The sequence below is a fragment of the Cavia porcellus genome, unplaced genomic scaffold (genome assembly GCF_034190915.1).
Source record: "Cavia porcellus strain 051 isolate PalLab524CR breed Dunkin Hartley unplaced genomic scaffold, mCavPor4.1 scaffold_25, whole genome shotgun sequence".
NCBI lineage: Eukaryota > Metazoa > Chordata > Mammalia > Rodentia > Caviidae > Cavia > Cavia porcellus.
In genome coordinates this window covers 51,669,762-51,691,654 of record NW_026947508.1, presented here as the reverse complement: position 1 = coordinate 51,691,654, position 21,893 = coordinate 51,669,762, and the positions used below count along the sequence as shown (strand labels likewise).

Below are 21,893 nucleotides of genomic sequence, written 5' to 3'. Positions count from 1 at the left end.
GAGAACAAGGTAAATGTGTGCAGAAGGAGGACCCACATGTTTAGCCCATTCACTTGGGATGGAGAAGCAAGCACTGATTCACACAGTGTTGCCTAAGTACACAAACTCAAGGCTCTCCGCACTGCTGGTCACAAACCAAACTGGAAGAGAACCAAATCAAATTTCCCCATAATGCCAACACCAAGCCTAACCACTGATTTCGATTCCATCTCATCCAATTTGGTTTGCATCCAGATTTGTGAAAGAAATCAAGTTCGTGAAGTGAGGCCGCACTGTATAAGCAGATCCCTGAGGTTTCTAGGGGTCCAGAGGGTTGTGCCAGGCACTTAAGATGTTTCCTCTATGTGTATGGTTTCTATGTAGCTCCAACCCCAGCCCCTAGGCAGAGCTCTCCATCCAAATCCTCTGCATCCCACGCCAGTGATCCAACCGCAGATGACCTCTTTGAAGAGGGCTTTGAAAGTCCCAGCAAAAGCGAAGAGCAAGAAGCTGTAAGTGACTGGTTTATTCTTTCTGTCTTGTTATGTATGTTTTATTTTTGCCTTAAAATTAAAACTTCTTTTTCCAAAACTGACAATGCATGTAGAAGTCTACATACAAGAAAATTCTGGCTCCAACTCTGCAGTGCTAAAGGGCTGCTAAACAGGCTTTGTTTTATGTTCCAATGATTGAGCCAGAAAATGGTGTCCTTTTGTTAAATTGTTATAGGCTTTTGTGCATTGGTGGAGTGGTAGCCTCTGAGTAAAGTTACACCCTTTTAAAATAGCTGGCTATGTATGCCGCATGAAAATATTCCTAGTTGTCTTATATTTTCTAGTTGTTCAAAAGAAAATAAAAATATTATCTCTTGTGTTCTAGCCTGATGGCTCGCAGGCCTCCTCCACCAGTGATCCGTTTGGGGAACCTAGTGCTGAGCCCAATGGTGATAATATAAGCCCACAGGCCGGAAGCTAGATAGTGAAGGTCTGGTAGGTACCTTCCTTTTTAATCCCTTTTACCCTGAACTAATGCTTTTGCTTGTTCTTTACTTCCAAGGTCATATTCATGATGTCTGCACCCACTTCTTGCCAGTTTATTCCTGATGTTTGTACCTTTTCTTGTCTGAGCTCTATTCCTGATGTTGGCATCCTCAGTCCTCGCCTGTGCTGTGTCACTGATATTCACAGCATTTCACCTTGCCTGAGCTAGTTGTTGATGTCTACACGATGTCTGCTTGCCTGAGCTGTATTACCAGTGTGAGGACTGTGTCTCCTTGCCTGGTGTCTCCCTCCTGCTCTGCTTTTCCTCTTTGATGAATGACCTTTGACATATACAAGGATATGGGGTTGGGGGATGGAAGTGGGAATAGTCATGCTTTATTAATGTTATCCTCTGAGTGGGTGGTAGTGACAGAATGATGCTCACTCAACATTGATCAATGCGGATTGTGTTTCTGAAAACAGCATCGTTCTGCAATGGACACATTCTGCCCAGCCTGATAATTTCTCAGTGTGCTGTGGTGCAGATGCTTTAATCTTTTACACAAAATGTCACTGCATTTGCCTACATGGCACAGATCTAAAGAGGTCACCAATCAAACATGCCAAGAAGCCAGACTATGACACAAAACCAAGCAGTGCTTGAAATAAGATTGATTGGGATGTAAGATCATGGTAACCCTTTTCATCTCGTCAGAAAGGGGCCTGCACCTCCTTCTGATGTGCAAGTGAAATTCAAAGCCCAGGGATGTGGAGCTGTCACTTCTGAGGCTCTGCTGTTTGCATGTGTTCTGTAGCCGATAGTTTGCCACCAAGTCACTTCAGATTCCATCAGCAGCTACTTGGAGAGAACTGTACCTACATTTACTAGAAGTGGCTTTTCGCACTTGAATTTCAATACATCTGATTTGATCGAAAGAACGAGGAGTGGATGAAGCGAAACTCCTCAGGAGAGAAGTACACCTTATCACCCAGACATGATTTCTAAGGTCACTCCTTGACAAATGTGTTCAATTTTCAGTTACTTTCCTAGTTTTCCATAAACATATAGGACTGCAAGGCCATACCAAGAGAGCTCCTTTTTTTAGACCTGAAAAGTATGGTCAGAGCCATTAAAATGGTAAACAGTTTTCACCATTCATAAATGGATTCAGAGGCTACCTCAGAATCTCCTTCCATGCATAAGTTATTGTGACAGTTATTGAAACCTAATACTGTATTTTGAAAGTGGATTTTATTAATAGATTTTATGATTAAAGAACTTAACACAATAACTGTGTATTTTGCCACACTTTATATCAGGACCACAGCACGTAATACTACATCATGCTGTGCAAAACCCTGTTATGGCCATTTATAAATTCAGTCGTGCAAAACTATCTTGAGAGCTGGCCTGTGAAAGGTGAAGTCAGATGCTTCAGAAAAGAGAAAGTGTAGATTATGGGTAGACCGTTTGGGCTAAACCCCCAAGAGGTGTTCTACCCCTTGCATATGTTATACTTTGCATGCTCAATGATGAATGAACTAGAGGTGACAAGAACCATTCATCAGAGTAACAGCAAACATCATACTAAAATTGAAGTTCTTCTAGAAAACAAAGATGATGTACACCATTTGCAGGTCAGTGTGTCAAACGCTTGTCTTCGTGAGCCTCCTCAGCTTGGAACAGTTACACAAGCTGTGCTGTTTCATATGCCTTCAGTCTGTTCCACTTTTAGTGCTGCATCCGGCGTGCCAAGCCACGGCTGGGGTATAAATGGAAATAGTGTGATGTAGTGGCGGGAGCTCAGGATTTAGAAATTGAGTTCAGATTGTAGCTCTTCTAATAGTGGAACTCTTGGGAAAGAGCCATTAGTTCTTTTGAGTCTTAGTTACCTTATCTGGTACAGGAGGCTTACGTTATGATATAAACAGATAGTATATCTTCAGTTTCTAGCACAGAGACAGGCGCTGAATACTCAGCTTAAACATTGTGGGTGCTCCGGTAATATTTTCTGAGTTCAGAATCTGGCTATACTTCTTGGCTATGTGACCTTGCCAAGATTTCATAATCAGTCTTTAGTCTTGTTTTCTTCATAGGGATAAAAATAATGTTCATCTCATAGGGTTGTTGTGTGAACTGATGAGGCAGTGTATGTGGAGTTCTTAGTACAGTGCCTAGCACATAGAAAACACAATAGATGCTAGGTGCTATCATCATCCCCACCATTCCCACCACCATCACTGTCACCACCACCACCACCATCACCACTCCAAGCACCATCATCATCACCCCACCACTCAAACAGTCATCAGTACCACCACCACCATCATCCTCACCCTACCACCGTCCATACCACCACCACCATCAGCCTACTACAGTCATCACTGTCATATGAGTTCATGTGTTCATTGTTCTGCTTCCTACTGTTTGAGCTTTATACCTTCAGTCCTTATGTTAAATATGGTCACTACCTCGGAGATTCTCTAGATTCTTTCTCCCTCCGGATAACCAATTTTCAGTTGCCTCTGAGTTGAAGGGCACCTGCTTGATAGCTCTATAGTTTTCCTGGCCACATAATCAGAATGACACCAGTTTGAATCTTTTCACTTGCAAAAATCCTGAAGACTGAGAGTCACATGTAAATTGTAAGTCCCTCCTAGCTGTAGTGGAAGACCAGTCTGTAATCTTGAAGAAGCAAGTCTTACCTACATTACCCCTTCTAAGAACTGTGCGCTGACACCCACCCCCTAGACAGGTCCCCTACAGCATCCACAGCCTACATGACGCTTTCTAGGGCCCTCTGCCAAGAGGAGCACGAGGCTCGTGTGATCTTTTTTTCTCCCTCTCCTATACCCATCCACCCATCCACTCAACTAGAAACTTACCAACTCCAAATTTTTAGTCCTTTCTGGACATTTGGCAAAGGAACACCATGCAGAGACAGTTATGGCCATGGCTTTGTTGTTCCCTCTGCCTTCCTACAGCAGGAAACAAGGAGCCCCAGCCTTCTTGTCACCTTCGCATCCATTATCTCCAGCAGCTTTTTCATTAGAAATAGGCATCTAGTTCTCAGTAAGTGGGGATGTCATCTGGTGATAAGTTAAAGCCATTTCCCTCCAGATTAAGAATAAACAGACAAACCCAATCCCCGCAGATGGAAGCTTCAGTCCTATTTTAGCAATAAAGGAAAATGTCTTCAATTAATTCACTTTTTTCCTCTACCTTCCCATCCGGGAGAATCACATGTCTTTGAAAGACTGAGTCAATGGTGGCAAAAGAGAACCAAAATAATATTATAATGGCTGGTATGGGAATGGCAGGTAATTTATACTTCACTGATGTGTTGCTAGAGCAATTTTAAGGGCGAAATGTTAGCTTTTGAAGAGATAAAAGAAAAATGAAAACATTTATTTGGTTAAATGGCTAAGTAAATAAACTGCCTATCAGACTTTGCCAGCTGTCAAATCAAAGTAGCATCTGTAACAATGCGAATTGTTCAGTCTGTCTGCCTTTGTAACAGTTGATATTGCAATAAATAATAATTCACTGTCATTTTTTAAACACTGATCTTCGTAGTGGGACTGAGGCATATAAAGTATTACCTGGTAGAAGTTCTAGCGTTCAAGTGGAAAAAAAGCAGAACTGTAGATGTTTTAGAAGGAGAATTCTTCTTCTTCTTCTTCTTCTTCTTCTTCTTCTTCTTCTTCTTCTTCTTCTTCTTTTTTTAAGACAAAAAGAAACACACAGGGTCGAGGGCACTAGTGTATGGACATAAATCAAAGCAGGTGACCTTAGGCAAGCATTGCTCACCTTTTATGGAGAAGCACAGATAATGGTCCCAGATCCCTTTCCAAGCTGTCTAAGAATCACATATTATAAATATGAAAGTGGTTTGTAAATTGTACAGGTAAAATGTATGCATTTGGGATTACCAAACAGCAGAGCCTAAAGTAAAGAATCAACAAATAAATAAATAAAATCGGACCATCTCATGGTTAGAGAATTCAGAGGCAATTCAACTACAGCTTTGGGAGGAATGGAGTCCCACATCTTCAGACCATCATAAAGAAAATGTTGGGGGGATGTTGTAGCTAGAAAACTGCTGGGGAGTTTCCTGCAGGAAATGGCCAGGGTCTAGATGCGGGCAGTGCCTACCAGGATGGAAAAGTGGGCGTGGAGCCAAGAGACAGCTAAAGCATGAAATTGGCAGGGGTTAAAACTAAAGGGACATGATAGGCAAACAACAGGACAGAAGAGTTTCACCGTTTCCTGATGCAGGAGACCAGTTGGTGCCAGTCCCTGTCCTGCAGAACACAGAGCAGCTTGCTTGAGCAGAAGCTTGAGATGCCCATCAGATTTCCAAGTAAAAATGTCAGTGGGCTGCTGGATGTGACCACTGGAGGTCCAGAGAGAAGTCAGGCTGCACTTCATGGTTTCCAGTAATTGAAGTAGTTGATGCAAGAAAAATACACTGATCATGTAGATCAGCAGTTGACCAATGCTGTATTATTTATTATTTATTATTTACAGAATATACATTCTATTGCAGCTCCTCTACAGTCAGACAGAGGTAAGCAGCAGAAGACAATGCCTAAACAAGAGGGTGTAGCTGCGTTCCAATAATACTTTAGTTACAAAAGCAGGCAAGCCCAAGAACTGGCAAATGGTCCATCATTTACTGCCTTCTTCTGTCTGACTACAGTGTAATGTTGTGAAGAATTTTCTACCTCAAGACCCAACTTTCAGGCTGAGAGTGGTCAGAATCTTTGTTTTATCTTTTTATTAAAAGGAAAGTAAAGATTCCCATCATATTCTCATAATCCCATAAGGCAGAGGTTGCAAACTATATTGACAGGTGAAAAAACAGAGCCCCAATGAAGAAATGCTGGCCTGAGTTCATGCAGGGACTAGGGAGGATTGCTCGAATCTCTTTGGCTCCAAAGCTCATTCAGTTTCCATAACCCATTTACATATGGATTCAGCAGGACTTTGAGTTATTTCAGCCTTATTTCCACTCTCCTGGATACCACCAGCTTTTCATTTGCCAAAGCAGGAAATATAACCCACACACATACAGATGCACATGTGTACACACACACACACACACACACACACACACACACACACACACACAAGCTAAGCTAGGCTAAGCTAACTTTAGCTAACTTTGAGTTTTAAAGGGAAAAGGCCATGAAACTAAAGTTGCTGCTGCCCATAGCAGTGTGAAGGGACCCACGCTTTGCTTCTCTACCAGCTGCAGCCCACTGCTAACTTAGGTTGGTGTAGTCTCACCCCATACCCTCCACTAGGCATAGATGGGCCTACTCAGCAAACAGATTGCATGGCACCCACTGACCCGGCTCTGAGGCCACCCTTCTCAGCAGGCAGTGTCTCCTCTCCATTACTTAGGTCGGGTATCTCTTGACTTACTTTTGCTAGGTGTGGCCAAGCATTCAAAACAAACACAATAAATATTAAACAGGAATAACAGGAAACACAATGTAGGTGACTTCCAGGAGGGGCTTGTGATAGTGTTGTACAGGAACCTGTTTGCCCTTTTGCTTCATGTCAGAGAGCTAGGAGCAGAGGAAGGAGTTAAGAAAGAAGCTCAGACGTGGCAGTCCCGACCCTGGGCGTTGCCTGGCCCTCTGCTCTCTTCCACATGGATTGTTTCCCATGCAGGGGCCCAGACTCCTCAACTGGGAACGTTGTTATCAGACCAAAGCCCTTCTAGCTGAAACGTCCTGTGAGTGAGGGCACATGCTCTTGGGGAGGGCAGGAGGCCTCACAAGACCTGTGTGTCTTCATAGGAAATGCTGATGAAAAGCAGATGCTGGGTGAGTGTTGGCTGAGAAGGGTACAAGGGAAGGTTTTAGGGTGAGGAAATATTCTGGAGCGTGCATAGGTGTCTCCATTTGTCACAGATTTCCAAGTAAAAATGGTAGTGGGCTGCTGGATGTGACCACTGGAGGTCCAGAGAGAAGTCAGGCTACACTTCATGGTTTCCAGTAATTGAAGTAGTTGATGCAAGAAAAATACACTGATCATGTAGATCAGCAGTTTTTCAGTTCCTTGAAAAACCTTTGGGTCTTCTTTATCCTCTGTGGGAGTCATACTCTAAGCCCAGCTCAATCACAAAGGGCTTCCTGGGTTCTGCAAGTGAAAAGAGCCCTGCTACTCCTGGACAGTGGCAGGGCCCTAGGGAACCACTGTGTTCCTCCTGCACCAGAATGTCTGAGTGTGTGACAAATGGGTACGTTCTGTTGTGTATAAATTATACATACCTCTGTGAAGTTATTTTTAAAATCAAAGAGAACAGGTAAATTCATAGAGATGGAAAGGACACTAGAGGCTACCCGGGAAGGGTAGAAGGGGTGGGGAGTTACTTAGTAGGTGTAGAGTTTTTCTTTAAGGTAAAAAAGGACTTGGACCCACTAGTGATAGCTGTACATTGAGATTATAATCAATGCCACTGAACGCTGCACTTAAAAATAGTTACAATGGCAAACATTATGTTATATTTTATCAGAATCCTAAAAGTCTAAAACAGCAACCAGAATTGTGTCCAAACTCTGCCCTGTGCCAAGTGATCTTAGCTGGGTCTCTGAACCTTTGAGCCTGGGCCTCAGGGCTGTGGAGATAAGCATGCCAAAGGTGTGGCCCCAGCTGGAGCTCAAGTACGATGAGGTGCCTGAGAGAGGAAGGCCCCTTGTAGGCGGTACAGTTCTGTACTCAGACGCCAGGATTACTCTCATTTTAGGAGTTCACCTGGCTACTATGTGTGAGCGCCTAATTCACACTTACAAAGCTCTCAGCATGGTCTGCAAACAGTAGCGGCCCCTTACTCACGTGGCCTGCAGCCAGGCCTGTAGGTTAGCTCCATGTGTGTCCATTCTGCACACTTTCACTGCTGAGGCGGTGCCATTGTCAGATTTTGAGCCAGAGAGCTTGTTTGTAGTTACACCTGTTCCGCAGAAGAGGAGCAACCTGGAATGACACCATCAGTGACTGCTAGGCCCACAGCCGTGTCCTGCAAAGCAAAGGCATGTGTGTGCCCAGAGGCAGGGCCTAGCTTTCAGGGATGTCTCCCAGGGGACAGGCTCCCGAGTATGTGATGCGCCTTGTGTTGTCCCTAAGTCCTCACCCACCACCCTTCTTCCAGTGGGGACTCCTCCTCTCCCACATGAGGACTGGGGCCGCCAGGGGGTTGAGTTTAGAGTCCTGAGGTTTCTCCAGGATGGCAAAACAGATCACAGGTCCTAAGCAGGCAGCAGTATTCTCTTGCTGAACGCAAGGAATTTCACATGCAACAGCATCAGACAAGGCTGCTCAGGGACTATGACAGGGCAAGACAAACAGAGCCTATCAGCAGTCATGACCGACCATGAGCAAAACATGACAGCATCCAAATTTCTGGTTCCGTCCTTGTCCATCCTTCTGGCCTTGCTCTGTCCTTCCGGCCTTCCAGAGAATTACTGAGATAACAACAGACTGACCTTCACTTCACGGCAGCAGAAAAACCCTCCATTTCGACCTTGCTCCAAATCATCTACAGTGAGCCTAGGTCTTGTGAGAAGTCCTTGCTCACCCCATCCTAAAGATATGCACCACTGCACTCCTCTGCATGAAGAGCCAACCCAGTTTATTAGGATGTGGATGTTCCCACTGGTCTGTGACAGCCGGAGAAGCAGCTGTCACCTCCCAACTGCAGACACCTGGGCTTTCAGAAAACAGGGTACTTTAGACTTCAGGTTGACTTTGAGTTTTTACTACCACATGGTACCCTTGATTTTGTGGTCCTCTAAAGATACTAACATATCAGAATCATAGATCAGCTTGAAGCTCTGATGTGTTTGTTGGCTCCTGGTGAGAAGGGAATCTTGTATTTGCACACCCATGTCTTCATCTTCCATGGTTCTAGGCCTCTCACTTGGACTGTGGGATCCTAGCACCCTAGACATTGAGGCACTCAGGGTGAGGGTGGGGCACACTCAGACATTCTGGTGCAGGAGGAACACAGTGGTTCCCTAGGGCCCTGCCACTGTCCAGGAGTAGCAGGGCTCTTTTCACTTGCAGAACCCAGGAAGCCTTTGTGATTGAGCTGGGCTTAGAATATGACTCCCACAGAGGATAAAGAAGACCCAAAGGTTTTTCAAGGAAGTGAGCGAAGCTTCAGAGATGGGAAAAGCCTGCCAGGTTGGCGTGCACGCCACAAAGTACTGGGAAGAGTAGAAGTAGGTGGGGCTGGTGGGAAGGGTGGAGCAGTACTGGAAGGACCTTGAGTGCCATCCTGAGGTGCACACACAGTCCTCCAACCATAGGGATTTTGGGGGGCTGTTTTAGGCAGGAGACTGAAGTGAGCAAATCTATGTCAGAAAGATCGTTCTATCACAGGCAAGAAGAAAGATAGTTTCCAAACATGACTCTTGGAGCTGAAGTGTGAGTGTGGGTTTATGGTCTATTAGCTCTGCTGCACTATGAAAACTAATGGTCCTTGTGTGCCCAGATTCAGAGCTTTGACCTTGCACTGTGGGTGACTGAGACCCTTTAAGTGTTTGAACAGAGGAAGGCGTGGACACATCTACCAAAAGAAACCAAGACCACCCCTCCCCATACCAGCATAGCATGATATGTGCATGTGTGATTCCATGTCGGCATTTTGGAATATTGAAAGTTGCTTGGCAGCTATATCATGACCTTGCCAGAAAGCCAGGTTGGAAATTTCTAGATCAAATGATTTTTTAGCTCCCTTCTCCCTCTGACAACCCCAGATCTATAACAAGGAAAGGGAAGCTACTGCCAAAGCATATAATGCATCATGATGTCAGACTTGGAGATTATCTGCTGCTTGGGGTTTTCCACACCACCGCTCCCCTTCATTAGTGGGATAATTGAGAGTTGACTGCAGTTGTTACTGCTGTTGTGATGGGTATTTGAAGCTAAATTCCGGCAAGGAGATGTGTGAATACTTATCTCAGCTGCAGAAAGTTAATGCAGTGTGGCATTAATTACCCTGCCCGAGCCTGCTGTCGTCTTCTGTTTTAGATGTCATTCTCAGTTGGATAAATTAGCTCCCAAAATTAGAATACAGCAAATCATAAGGTGAGATCAAGGCAGCCTGACTTCACAGGGCATCTAAAAAGAAGAATGGTTCCAGAATGAACGTCTACCCAGAAAACCTTCTGATCCATCTCAGAAGTCCTGCGTAGGCAAAAGGAAATGCTTCGTCCATTTGCTATTCATGAGCATTCTCTGCTCCACCACGGTTGATCCACCCAACCCTGGACACACACACAACAGATTTCATGTTTAACCTTACAACAGTTATTGGAAACAGGTCAAGATATTGGCAGGAAATAGATGAGGTATTTAATAAATCATCTCTCTGTAAATTTTCATCAATTTGATTTTGAAAGAATAAAGCCAAATTGAAGTATGTTTAAAACAGAGAGATCAGAACAGCAAGGAAGCCAGAAACCATGCCATAGTCACCCACCAGTTCAGCGTACCTTCATTGAGGACCTACTGTGCTTGATCCCATGTGTCCAGTGGCAGAAGGGTGGGTGGGAACTTCGCACAAGGACGTGAAACATGGGCTTCCATCCTTCCTATCCCCAGAAGGGCAGCAGGCCGCACTATTCCTTCCAATTCTAAAGACAGCATGAAGCCTGCAGATGAAAGGTTTGAGGGATGGACTGGCCTGTAACACATTACAGAGTCGGGTCTCCAAGCAGGGAGGGTACCTTCCCCTGGGAGGAATGCTCTCAGACAGAGTCCTAGAGGAGGACAGCCTGGATCTGACATAGGAGCTGTAGCTTCTACTCTTGGCATGGTGGCTGACCACTTGTATGGCTCCAGGGAGACCGAAGCCCTCTGTGCTGGGCTGACAATCCCTACTTCAACAGTGGCATGCTGGAACACTTTTGTAGGCCACTTGCAATCAGCGCAGAACAAGCAGGACAGTGCATCCCACACCAGAGGTAGCACAGTGACCTTGATACTGTACAATCTCTCTAGGCTTCTGTTTTTACTGTAAAATAGGAAGGAAAGGATAAAAAGCTGCTCCGAGGACTGTTAGGCAGAAAAATAGGACAAAATGTACTTTACAAGCCCTCAAGCATTGTACAGGTAGAAGGGCTCATGTCCCCCACCCCAAAGCTATTGTAATAAACTATTAAAACCTCCAGAGCCTATTTTCAGTTTTCATATTCTAAATTATACTAGCACCATGAATATGGGCAAATCACTTTCTCACTTGCAAATGATATAAAGCACCTGCCTTCCATGGTTGTACTGATGAGTTAATATAATACCTAGCAGGGCACTGGACACAGTAGCAACTCACAGATTACCGATTCATTTGGGAAATTCCAAAAAATAAATACATAAAAGGGGCCTGGCACACATGGCAGGAGGCAAGCTAACAGGAAAGTTTGCAAAGTTAAGATGTCACTCACCGTGCCCACTTAATTCTGACACAAAGAGATGGCACCAACGTCAACTATACCATAATGGCCTGTGCCTGCCTAAGAGAGGTGATGGGTCTGATCTGCATGGCCAGTGCATGCTGGACCATCTCATCATGAACTAAAGGTCAGTAAGACTTAAACAAGGCCAAATACCAACTCCTGTTGCTGTAGTTGGTTTGCAGGGTTGCTGGGCTATGCTGATTAGATCGCCTGTGTGTGTCCCAGTGCGATCACATGCATGAAGGCAGAGGACTGGCCAAACCAAGACTAGATGAATGGAAACACATCCCAGGGCTTTCAGTTCAGAGTAAAATGTTCTGATTGTCTGTGCTGCTTGGCAGCTGCCCAGGTATCACTGTTCCTGAGGACAGAGTGCAGTGTGAAATACCATGTGAGCGATCTCCACAAAGACATTTGTTACACTGTGTTGGGAAAATGTGCACTGCAGTAGTTACCATTTTCTGAAGTCCTGTTACTACCAAGCACTGAGCGAGATGCTTTTCACAGATTATCTCTAATTAGTTCAAGAATCCTTTAGGATAAACTATTATTTCCATTTCATGGTTGAAGAAACTGAGACTCACACAGGGTGTCACATACACCACACAACATATCCAGCTCTCTCTGCTGTACCATGCTATTTCTCTAATGCAGCCTCAGCTTGAAAACCAAGGCTAGAACTGGATGAGTAGATATTTTTTGGCGATAAAAGATTTTGCCAAATGCATGATCAAATTATCCAATACTAAGCCAAGGTCATCCATCATCCACTGCTACCTTTCTGTTGTTAATCTCAAACCCCCTTCCTGAAGCTGCCTCAGAACACCCCTTCCTCCCCGCTGGAAAAGGGCTGGCCTCACTTTGTCTCTTTTTCTACAGGAGCCAGAGCCTCTCTATGCGTAGATCGGCAGACCTAAGAAATAGCATTGATGCAAGCTGACGGGGGTGTATCAAGACTGGCATGGAAATCAGCATCACAACAGGCTCTCTTGTATTCTTCCACTTCATCTCATTCCACAGAGAAATTCACAATTGCCCAATGGAACTTACTGAGAAGAGGAAACAACATTTCTGGCAACCAGTGGCAGATATATATGGCAGCACATAAAATGGAAGAAAGGAAAGAAAAAAAGAAAGAAAGGAAGAAAGAAAGAAAGAAAGAAAGAAAGAAAGAAAGAAAGAAAGAAAGAAAAAGAGATAAAGACCCACAAAAGTGTTTTAAAAGCCACACCCAACATTAAATCACAAATCAAGCAAATGCTTACCCAGCAGATACTCTAAGCTTTCCTAGCTGGGTTTAAAGTGACCCAGAATATGAAATCTTAATTCTGCTTTGTTTTCTCCACTGATTGGCCACTAGAGAGACAGCAGGTTTGGAGTGACAGGCAAGGCATCTGAGAATTACAGCAAGCTGACTTTTAGGCAAAGCAAGGGTCCTCTGGGACCGCAGTGCCATCCTCCGTGTGCCTTTCGGCAGGGAAGATGCTTGCTCGTGGCTCCATAGGGCATGATCTGCCATTTCACTCTTTTCCTTTCTTGTCATGTTTGAAAGTTAATGGGTGTACAAATTTTGTCTTGCTTTTGACTTTTTAAATTTTTTTAGATTTGGGTGAAGAAATCTAACTGGGGGGGAAGAAAAAAACCTCTTACAAAGTGAATTAACTTGAAATCACAAGACAAATAAGTGGTTGATTATTCCTTATGATCAAGAATGTTGCCAAAACAACCCTGTAGTTACTCTACACCCTGATGAAGAAAGACAGTTTTCGGGTCAAATCTTCATTCTGTGAGTCGCAAAGGACATCATATCCCATTGATGAGAAAGATGAAAACTGCATCTACTTTCCTAAGAAGCTCTAAACTCTGAGTACAATAAAATAATATTTTTATTTTTTCCGATACTTTGCTGCTGTGATACTATGCAGACAAGTGTCTCCTCCACGTGCCATTTTCAAAGAAAAGTCATTTGCCAAATAATTCTGGTACAATTCTAGTAATGTGGTTTTGGATCTCAAAAACCAGCTTTCTGAGAGAACAATGATAACAGAAACATTCATCGTAACACACTGAATCTGTGGTCAGAACGGTCCATCTCTCTTTTTGTACATCAGAAAATCCGAATGGGATTCTTATTTTATAACTTAAAAAAAACCTTACCATTAAACTCTTTAAATATTTAAGGGAAATGGCTTTAAGGAGTTCTAATGAAAAAAAAATTGTCAGTTTCTTTTGTAAATATAAATGTTAATGAAAATGCTTTTTAATAATGCCATTACACTGTAGCGAAGGTAGCAGGTTGAGTGCAAGGTGTGAAACACTTAGTGAATGGGTTCGCTTCCCAGATACTACTCTGGAGCAAAAGGAGGAGGCTGGAGTTCAGGGGCAGCTGGCAGGAGCAGCTGACCAATCAGCAGCCAGAGAACCACCGGAAGGGGCTTAGGACTCCCTCATCCAACCCTTCTGAGCATCTTGTGAGCAGAAGGCGAAAGGCAGTTTGATTCCGAAGGCCTGGCCCGCACATTACAAAACCTTCCCACCTCTCCACTCCCAACCACTTGCCCATAAGTAACTGGACTGTTTGTATGTGAAACGGAACGGTTTAAGCTTCCTGTTTTTACATTTATGGGACAAAAAGTGCAGTGTTTGGTTTGTATGTTTAGCACATGATTTTCATAAAGAATCTATATATTTTTGCCCTACAGAGAATTGTTATACAGGTCAAATGTGGTCTCCTGATGTTCCTATGCAGTCACGGTATATTGCAGTTAGTAGTTTAACAGCAAGAAGCAAACTTTCAAAGATCATGTAGGTAATTGGATTTGTGGATAAATCATTATTACTTTGAAAAGTAGATTTACACCAATATGGCTGATTTAAATAGGCCTGTATACTTAGGCTCTTCATATCAATAGAAACGAAAACAATTCAGAAGATCAATTTTAAAACAATTGCGTACCTGATGAGACACCAAAAAAAGGTGATGCATCAAAATGATTGCTATTATTTGAAGCCCACATTTTACACAGGCAGGTCACTGTAATCTAAGGTTTCTCTGGGTAGGTAGGCCACACAAATGTCCACTAGGGAATATGTGTAAATATCGTCCTAATGTAGAAAGTCTTAAGAAACAGCGAGTGACCCCTAGAGCAGTCACATATTTCTACGCAAGATTTCTCCCCAGGAATGTGCATAAAGTTTATGCTGTGGAACCCATCACCTGAAAGAAAAATTAGGAAAAATGTGACAACCGAGAGGGCTGTCATGAAGTCAGTTCAGTTGTGTGCTCTACAGAAAGGATGAGCTAGGCAGTGCCCGTGGGGAGGTCACTCTGTTGCTCTGTGTCTATGATTCTGTTTCTTTACAAGCGGTGCTATCTTCTCCCTCAGTGCGGCTGTCTCGGGTTTGTCCTGAAGTCCCACGCCGTTAGTCCCACCCCTGGTGTTACTGCTAACCCATGCCTCATGAACTCTGGCCCATGTTACTATACCAGGTGCAATGTCTGGAGTTAATTTCAGAGCAGAAGGTGACAGCCCAGTGGATGTGACTTCATCACTGAACGTGACTGAGTATGTAACTGGATCTGACCTGAAAGATGATGCCGTGTGATGCGTTCCAGTGAGGGAGATGAAGTTGAGCTTTGAAACTGCTGTCTGTGTTCTCATTGGCAGAATTCAACTCTTTTTCCCCAAGCAGTGTTTAATGAGCCCTGAATCACCACATCCTATCCCAGGAATACAGTGACATTTCCAAGCAAGAGCTCAGGTGCCAACGCCAAAAGAGCATGGGGAGTCCGCACAGTTCTGGTTAGATCGATAGAAAACCCATGGACACAACTGTTCATTCCTCATCTTTCACTAGCACTAAATTTGTCACTTTAAATTTTGAAACCAGGGAAACGCCACCTGTCATTCTGTCCTCATTCCCCACGGCTCTTCAATATTTACATGCCCTAAGACTTTTTTGATAGCTCATATTCATTCCAGTGTCTACTGAAACCCCATCATGTAATGTACCGGGCACCTTCTTTTAAAAAAAAAAAAATGTTTACTCTGTGGGTTTGATTCATTTCAATTTCTGTGTTCTGACACATATTTTTTTAATAAAGATGAGAAAGAGAAAATGACTGTTGCAGTACATTTCTAGACTACTTTAACTTTACCTCAGATGACAGTTTGTTAACATATATGGACACATTATTTTTAACTTTATGTACAGTGCATTCAACAGAACAGCAAAATTTTTAGAAATTTTCCATTAATTTCTGTAACACACCATGTAAAACTGTTACAAATAAACATGTTTGAGAACAACAGTTTAGCCTGGTTTTGTTCCACAACTTTCCACAAGATAATCGGTGATGGGTTTGAAGAAGAGATCACTTCTGTCTGAGTTTCCATCTGAGCAGAGGAAGGCCTCTATCGCCCATGCTCTGAGCTGGAAACCGCAAGCTCTGCTGAGTGGTTAGAGTACTTCCCCCTCCACCTTCCTCTGAATCCAGGCACTTGCTAGCTGGAAGATGTTGTTAGGACCAGCAAGCCTTGTGTAGGTGTGAGAATGGCCACGTGGAGCATGGAACTTTCAGAGATGAGGAAGACCCTTATGGATAGGTGTCTTCTTAAAAAACATCTGCTGAACTCGTTTGGGAAATCAAGGTTGATCTAGATGAATGGTGGCAAACCTATGGCACGCATGCTGCAGCGGGCCCATGAGCCACGTTACCCCAGCTGCCAACCATCGAATACTCAGATTTAATTGCAGTTAGCGCTTTAAAATAAGTAAGTGGGTTTTGGGTTGCAGTTTGAGCGCTTGGTTTCTAAAAGGTTCACTATCACTGTTCTAAACAGTCTTTGGAGTTCTTGCCTTTCATTTCAAGGTCATCTGCTTTGAGGGGCGTAAGGAAGGGAGAATGTGTGATCCTTCACATTTCCTACATGTTCACATTTGTTTTAAAGTCTGAAGCTGGATTTTGACTTCTCTGTGTATTGAACAAAAAAATGTACGTGTGTATATATATGTGTGTTTGATTTTTATTTCCTTTTATAAATAAATCTGTTCATTCAGTAATCCACCAGTTTATAGGGAGCAGTTTGCATAGGTCATTGAGATGTCTAAAAAACCCACATCTTTCTGGAAATGGTTGCATCAGCAACTGCATAAATACAAACCTTTAACCTGGCCTTGTGTGTGCCTGAGAGCTCTAGATGCTTCGTGTCCAGTGCCTCGGTTAATTTTCTAAAGAATCTGAAAGGAAAAAAATACTATTAACAGTATATAAACAAACTGAGGTTTACTTTTCCACCTAGCAACTGGAAGAGCTAAGATTCTAATTTTGCGTCTCTTAAAGTTGATTCCGATTTTAAAAACTGTTAGATAGTCATTGTTTTACATAGGCCTACATAAGTTGGTGAAAAACTCTGACTTCCTATGTCAATTTTCTAAACCTCTACTTGATCTTTGATCATAATTTAGATTCAAATTCCTCTAGGTTAAAGTAAAAGCAAAAATCCATTAGCTTCTACTATGTTAAGTTGCTAAATACAGTTGCTTCTTTAATTGACACCTTAGGAAAGGCTGTACGTGTATACGCATGTGCACGTGTGCAAACACACACACACACACACACACACACACACACACACACACACTTGCAAGAGAGTAAATCCGCCTAGCTTGTTCCAAGTTTATCTGAAACTAGTGCAGCGGTTTGCTTTGCTAGCCTGAAGGAATCTTGAAGTGACAAGTTAAAAGGTGTCCTGTTTAAGTGCTAGGTGTGTGCCAAAGGAAGTCAGCTGCCTTCATTCTGTGCTTGAGAGCAAACCCATGTTGTTTTGACAATCTGTGTTTTTTGTTTTACTCAGAATGACAGTAGGGAAAATGCCTGGAATAAAAACAGATTTCATTGAAATCAACCTTCAGAGCTTGAAACCTTTTAAAAGATGTTGAAATCAAGGGAAATGGGAGTGATTTTTGCCTGAAAGATTAAGGAGAGAGAGAGAGAATTAACAGTGTAAAGCTTGCAAGCCAGTTAGTGACCAGTTCTGTTAAAATACAAATAATAGTCACTACTGTGTGGCCCTGTTTGATTCAAACCTCTCATTTTCTAGCTGCCATTTGCAAATTTTTATGCAAACCCCAAGAGGAAAGAGACGTGCGCTCCATTTTCCAGGCAACAGAACAGCTATGGATTAACAGAGCCAAGACCTCCCCCAGAGGCTGTCCTGTCTCCAGGGTCTGAATGTCGAGCCTTTGTCAACTCCATGATACTCCTTTCTGACAAAAGCAAGTTGTTCATGCACCTTCCGTGAAATACTTTGAGCCCTTCTGTATTCAATTTCGAGTTGTGTTTATTATATCAGAAAAATCATAACGCGTTATCCCTGACTGATGCAGTACTAAAATTGATTCCGAAGTAAAATGACTGTAGTTACTTTAAAACAAAGAGAAAATCCAGTTTAATTCTCAAGAACAGTAATAGCTCTAACCCAATCTAATGAATAATTAATTTCAAAACAAAATCCTAACATTCACTTTATCTTCCAAGGTACAGAGAGATCTGAAGAAGGAGCCTTTTTGAACAGGCTTTCTGTTCATTTTTTGCTGAGGAATATTAATGACTGCCAAGTGGAAAGTGTCTAAATATTCTTGCAAGACGGCGACCTCTGGTGACTTGGGTCTTTAATCTTCTGAACAACCTCATGCCAGTTCTGTCACTCACTTGGGGTCACAGCCTGGAGTGGGGACTAAGGGGGAATGGCTGGAGACTGAACAAGCGGCTCTTAGAGCTGGCTGGCACATTGTCAGGAGGAAAATGCCAAGCTGTCTGTCTTCCTAGCATACTTCCAGCAGCTCCCGCGTGCCTCACCTTTAGTGGTGGGAGGGGAACCATGAGGTCTCCGTCAGTTCACATTACAGGTCAAAGCCACTCGCCCATAGCTCAGGGCCTCAGCTCAGGGATCTCAGAACTTGGTTACTAATGGAAAGTTGTTTCTGCTTACCTGTCCTGTGCCATTTCTAGTCTGCACAGAAGGAGCAGGGAAGGTGGCCACCTACATTCATCCTGTTAGGGTACAAGAATATAGACAAACTAACAATGAGAAACCTCACTTGGTAAGGCCACTTTCATCATAAGAAAGAGCCAAGGAGATAGCAAATATTGCTAGTTTTCTTTCTTCCTACTGGCTCTTAACTGAGGCAGCACCTGAGAAGTAAACTATCTGACTAAATCTCAACCCTCTGCTTGTCACTCAGCTCTTTCTTAAGTGGAATATATTGTTTCTACTAGAAAGCCGATGTGAAGTGATTTTCAGATGGTGACCTCTGCAGAGACTGGGTTTAGACTCTGGCTTTATGACTTACCAGCTGTCTAATCCCAAGAAGCCACATAAACTTTCTAAGATTCAGTTCACTCTCACATCAAACTGAGAGCTGTGATGTGAGATACATTTGATAATTCCACATCCAGAACATAGTGCATATTCAGTGTGCATTGCCTATGGTGAACATCCAAGAACATCTGACAGCTATTATTTTTGTAATTTCTTTTACTTTATGCTTTACCTTTTCACATATGTTATCCTAGGACAAAAACTGTAAGTGTGCAGAATGTCAGAGAGTGATTATTATCTCTGTTTTACTGTCAAAGGCAAGGAAGTGTGTGCGTTTGTATATATACACATATCTTTGAACTTATTTCACTGGCAAAGTGTAAAGAGAAACTTTGTCATGGACTTAGATAGCAGAGAGTCATTACACACATGCTATGTGCCTGGTCCTATAAGTGAGTACCAAAGATTCAGAAACTGCTTTAAATACGGATGCATGACTGTCCTTCTGGAGAAATAGGTTCACAGATAAGTACCGAGCAGCAGGATTTGCTGATGTACAGGCCTGTGGCAATCCAAAGGGGTGATCTTTCACTAGCAGGGAGCCCGGTGGTTTGCAAGATGAGAGGAAGTGGGTGGAGCTCACTGTGACCAGCAGGTGACAGTGTTGGAGGGAGGGCCTTTAGCAGCCCCACACAGGCCCAGGAACGTGGTGTGTCCAGCGTGGCTAGAGAATGAGGCCAGAGAATGACGCACTATTCAAGACACCGACTAGCCCAGAGAAATTAATTTCTCTATTCATATTTCAAAGCTAGAAAAAGAAAACATCAAAAAAGTTGTACAAATTGTAGCCTGATCTTTCTAATGGATAATCAGAAATTCCCAAATTAAATGTTAGCTAATCAAACACAGCTATAAGTCATGACCAGATAAAGTTGCTCTTGAAATGGAATTAACAGGTCAAGAGAAGCTCTCCTAGTGGATGTCAGGAAGACAACTTACCAATTTATTAATCTCTTCAAGGAAAAAAATTTGGAAACTAGACTTGTAGTCACATATCACATGATAATTACATCTGTCCGAATCCAAGGAGTACTAGAGAGCTTAGCAGTGACACTTGAGGGTCTCCTCGTGGAAATCAGAGGTCAAGAGTACTACCTCTGTCACTTTACATTGCTGTGAAGCCTGAGGTAAGGCAGTAAACAAGTATAGGCAAAGAAATCAGGTGTTTAACTATTGTCAACCTGTGTAACAGAGTCTCTCTAAAGACTAATGATTCCGTTTGGGAGGAAGCCAGGAGCCCTGCAATGTGCAAAACACATGTCATGGAAGCCAGGAGTGCATTCACAGGGCAGGGGTCAAAGGGAACTTTCAAGGGGAAGCTGAACGCTTACATCAGTTGCTCAGACAATAAACCTTGGCCACAAAGATTCATGAAAGGGTGGCCAAGGATTGATTAAAAACCCAAAGTTGAGCAGCAGACTTTGAACAGGCATCCTTGCGGAAGTATTTTCTGCATAAGATTGCAGTGGGCTTTCTGTGAGGTTTGGCTATCGTAGTGTTTGTGACAGTTCTTACTGTCAGTGCCCTGTGCTGCCCCAGATTCACTCCTGGATATATGTATATATGATTTGTTAGGCCTTGACGTTAGTGACTCCAATTTGATTCTGTCAGTTTTCACAGTGTAAAAGGAAAACATCATCAGTGTGTGCACGCAGTATTTTCTAGTGGGAGATACCTTTCAGAAATAGAACTAATAAGAGCAGTGAGACAGTTTATACACAAATCAGTATCTTCATGGTACTATAACACTTTGTAAATACCAGGAAAATAGATTTCATTAATGATAGTAATGATAAAATACCCCGAATAAACTTAATGCAGTACTAAAAAAGACCAAAATGAAACACTAGGAGAAGGCATGGTGGCACACGTGTAATCCCAGCACTCAGGAGGCTGAGGCAGGAGGATTGCTGCCGTCCGAGGCCAATCTGGGCTACAAAGTGAGCTTAAGACCAGCCTGAATTGCATAGTGAAACCCTATCTCAAAAAAACCAAATAAATAAAAATGAAAAACTCTGACAAAACTATGAAAATTTGTCACATGGTATAAAATAAATGAACAAAGACCCAATGTTATGAAAATAATCAGTTTTTCTAATTAATTTATGATCTAATGTAATTCCCACCATGCTCTCAATTTTATAGTTTAATATTTCAGACTCAGTTACATATTTATGAAAGTTTATAACTAGAAAATAATGTCACATTAGTGCCCCAAGTATAACATCGAATATAGACAATATATATTTATAAAAATACAGGTAGATGTAACCTGAAAATGTGTATTTACAAATGCCATGGGGCCAGGTGCAGTGGTGCACACCTGTGATTCCAGCTGTCCAGAAGGTGAAGAGGAGGTCTGAAGCAGAGGGTCAGCCTTGGCCGCTTGAAGCAGTCCTTCTGAAGATAAAATGTTAGAGAAGGGGTTGGGGGAGGTAGCTCAGCGGCAGCACCCTCGTTAGCTAGCGCGAGACCCTGGCTCAGCCACCATGCAGCCACAGTACAGCGTCAAGAAAAGCAAACAATAAAACTCAGCTTTCAAAAGGTCCTGGGAAATTAGGGAAAGACAGCACACATTATAAACAAAGTTTTGTTATCCTGAGTATACAGAAATCTCCTAAATATTTACAGAAAAAATCTTACCGAAAAATGTGAAAGGACGTTAACAAACAATTCCAGAGGAAGAAATACAAAAAACTCAAAAATAATAGCAGGAAATGGAAAACAACTACATATTCCATCAATAGGGACCACACTGAGTAAGTTATTTTTAAACAAATGAAATAAATATACTGAAATGAAACATCAAAGATATTTTTAAATAGTGGGTTTAGTGAGTTCCCACCTCTATTGTTGTACAAAGTATGCACATAGACATTTATGTGTCATAGAAATGTATAATGTTGAGAAAAATGCTTGCTAATTTAATAAATAATCTATTGAGTGCCTGCTATGTGCCGATCGCTGTTGTATAACAGTGTGCCACGGTAGCTGCTTGTTACCCCTGACATCTCCAAAAGTTTCACCATCACTGCAGGCTGAGAAAATGAAACCCTTGCCTTGTGCAGTTACAGTGAAC

The 21,893-nt window shown here is 42.8% G+C and overlaps 1 protein-coding gene and 1 long non-coding RNA gene across 12 annotated transcripts in view; one reads left to right on the top strand and one right to left on the bottom strand.

Annotated features, from left to right (window-relative positions):
- The window catches only part of Dab1 (DAB adaptor protein 1), a 1,082,808-nt gene extending 1,067,067 nt beyond the window's left edge, over window positions 1–15,741 (top strand). For all 11 annotated transcript variants that reach the window (XM_063236576.1, XM_063236569.1, XM_063236573.1 and 8 more), the window contains 3 exons: window positions 364–491; window positions 859–968; window positions 12,309–15,741. In XM_063236576.1, the coding sequence (XP_063092646.1) occupies window positions 364–491; window positions 859–954 (224 nt within the window). In that variant the 3' untranslated portion in view covers window positions 955–968; window positions 12,309–15,741. The remainder of the gene's footprint in view (window positions 1–363; window positions 492–858; window positions 969–12,308) is intronic.
- A 699-nt stretch (window positions 15,742–16,440) lies between these two features.
- LOC134473085 (uncharacterized) overlaps window positions 16,441–21,893 on the bottom strand; it is a 54,586-nt gene continuing 49,133 nt past the window's right edge. The window contains exon 3 of the long non-coding RNA XR_010043202.1: window positions 16,441–16,670. This is a non-coding gene — a long non-coding RNA (uncharacterized LOC134473085). The remainder of the gene's footprint in view (window positions 16,671–21,893) is intronic.